Below are 2,888 nucleotides of genomic sequence, written 5' to 3'. Positions count from 1 at the left end.
TTTAAATTATCAGTTAACTGGGCTTCAGACTATTCGAAATTCGTAACAGCAGTTGTCTAGAAATGGAAATTTCACCCTTCTGAATATTCTCTTTATGCTACATCTATGATTTTGTTTCGTTCTACTACAGTATTCTTTCAACAAATGGAAACTTATCCTTTTTTGTATGCGATCATTGGTTTGGCGGTAAAAATGTCGAATTTGTTCTACTCGCAGATAAGCACGAATGAAGAATAGCGCCACCTGGTGTCAAGTTAAGACCCTTAAGCCATCACGTGGATGATAGACAAAGTATATTCAGTGTCTTTCACACTGTTTTATAATACAAGTAATATATTTCTGTCAAAGGTTATTATAATGTGTAAAATAACTACCACAACGAATGATTATTTAGCAGAAAACTGCCTAAAACGTTATTACCATTGTCACTATTCAAAACTTTTAAGGGATTATTGTTAGTAATAAAAGATAAACCTTAGCTTTTAAAATAATCGAACGCCAAAGGATTAGATATGTGTAACGCGAAGGATTACAATAGTGGACGACAAGAAGAGGGACTGTGGAAGGAGTTAGTAACTAGGTCACTTTCATACAAAATTATCTAACACTTATTTTGCTCTTTGTTTGTGATCTTTATTAGTACGTATATTATTACCACACATAATTTTACAGAGAATTAACTGTTTGTTTGTTTTTAATTATGCACAAAACTACACAAGGGCTTTCTGTGCTCTGCCCACCACGGGTATCGAAACCGGTTTCTAGTGTTGTAAGTCCGCAGACATACCGCTGTTCCACTGGGGGGCAGGATTAACTGAAACAGAGGATTTTAAAATACAATAATTTGATTAGGGTATCAAAAGAAGTTTTATTTCAAAGTTTGTTTAGTTAGCTATAACCACAAAACTGTTGAAAAAATTAAATGAAATATAGTATAAAAATATCGTAGCATTATAAAGGTTCTTTGATGCGTAGGTTAACAGAACCAGTATAAACAGTTGGTGCGGACTTATAACGCTAGAAACCGGGTTTCGATACCCGTGGTGGGCAGAGCACAGATAGCCCACTGTGCAGCTTTGTGCTTAATTACAAACAAATAAACAAACAATAAACAGTTGGCTTGTCCTTAGGGTTCTATTTTCAGGGTCGTAAAGACGTTGGTTCGATATTGTCACTATTACAAAATATCTGAAAAAGTTTTCACAGTTAGTAAAAATACTACATTTACCTTGATGTCCTGACTTTTTGTTTCGGGTGGACGACTGTACTGGTGGAAATTTAAAATTTTCTTCTTGTTTCTGGTCGTCATAATCGGGCTGAAGGAATAAAAGCAATAATCAGAACTTTCTGTTATACGAAACATTATTCAAATGAGCTTTATAACGAAACAAAAAAAACAAATGTAAACTTGACACATTCGTGACTATCTTTATATTAAATGCAATATAGTTTTACAAAATAGATTAGGAAAGAAATAATGAAACTTGAGTGTAACAGGATACACTTCATTACTGTTTTAGTCACAAGTATCACTCAAGTGAGCCGGATATACTTCTACTTCATATGTATTATGAAAAAAACATTATTTTTGACATCGTATATGAACCTAGGAAACTGATTCTGTCAGAATCTTTACTGAACGACCTACATTTTATATAATATAATATAATTTTTATTTATGGTTTAGGGAGCTCGACTCGCAATCTGCGGGTCGCTGGTTCGAATCCCTGTCCCACGAAACATGCTCGCCCTTTCAGCCGTGGGTGCGTTATAATGTTACGGTCACTCCCACTATTCGTTGGTGAAAGAGTAGCCCAAGAGTTGGCGGTGGGTGGTGATGACTAGCTGCCTTCCCTCTAGTCTTACACTGCTCAATTAGGGACGGTTAGCGCAGATAGCCCTCGTGTAGCTCTGCACGAAGTTCAAAACAAACAAACAAACTGGGCTATTTCACATGATAACCATAAAGCACAAGAGCAGGGGGCTGAACTTATAGAGAAGAACGTCATTCTCCAAATACAGTTCTCCATACTTTTGCAATATATGATAATAGTGCGGGCCTCGAATCAGGCTTTCGAGGGCCTGACATGGTCCACGAACCTAATTTTGAAGACCACTGTGTTAGGCACTTTACATATTACTATAATTATTATTATCAGATCACACGAAGCTAAGTTATATCATATGTACTAGGTTAAAGCATAACCCTGGGAATTTCTGAATTAACTTTAGTATAATAAACTTTTCTCAAACCTTAGGCACAGAAATGTGTGACAAGTCACGTGGTGGCAGTTTCGGAGGTTTATCACGTGATTCACGTTGAGCACTTATGGAACGTGAGGACATTCCTGGATAAGGCACACTGTATGGATCCTCTTCAGGAACAGGAAGTCGAGGACCATCAAACATATTTATTAATGTGGGGGTGGTCTGTTTCTTAGACACTGGAAGAGGGGGAAAAAGGCATTACAATTAAACCGCACTGATAAAAGAATTTATGAAATATAAATTGATCATTCAATTTAGAGAAATTACGAATTTTAAAGTTAGAAGTGCATATTTATATGGAATTCAATGTACATAGTGTAAAGTTTGTTATTCTGCTACACCAAACTCTTCGATTGAACGATTAAAACCATAGTCATATTCAAGTCTGGTTTATGTCCATTTATCAAAATATTTCCTTCCTTTTACCTTTAACTCGTTGACAGCTTTACCTCCTGTTAACTCATTGAAAGCTTTATTTCACGTTATACTCCTGTTAACTCGTTAACATCTTTACCTCACGTTATACTCCTGTTAACTCATTGAAAGCTTTATTTCACGTTATACTCCTGTTAACTCGTTAACATCTTTACCTCACGTTATACTCCTGTTAACTCATTGAA

At 35.8% G+C, this 2,888-nt stretch overlaps 1 protein-coding gene across 1 annotated transcript in view; it reads right to left on the bottom strand.

Moving 5' to 3' along the window:
* The window catches only part of LOC106463046, a gene marked incomplete at its 5' end in the record, with an annotated part of 14,608 nt that overhangs the window by 2,819 nt on the left and 8,901 nt on the right, over window positions 1-2,888 (bottom strand). The window contains 2 exons of the mRNA XM_022390452.1: window positions 1,229-1,316; window positions 2,254-2,444. Coding sequence (XP_022246160.1) covers window positions 1,229-1,316; window positions 2,254-2,444 — 279 coding nt within the window. The remainder of the gene's footprint in view (window positions 1-1,228; window positions 1,317-2,253; window positions 2,445-2,888) is intronic.

The sequence above is a fragment of the Limulus polyphemus genome, unplaced genomic scaffold, assembly GCF_000517525.1.
Source record: "Limulus polyphemus unplaced genomic scaffold, Limulus_polyphemus-2.1.2 Scaffold1312, whole genome shotgun sequence".
Classification (NCBI taxonomy): domain Eukaryota; kingdom Metazoa; phylum Arthropoda; class Merostomata; order Xiphosura; family Limulidae; genus Limulus; species Limulus polyphemus.
Note: the sequence above shows the minus strand (reverse complement) of the source record. Positions and strands in the feature narration are given on the sequence as shown.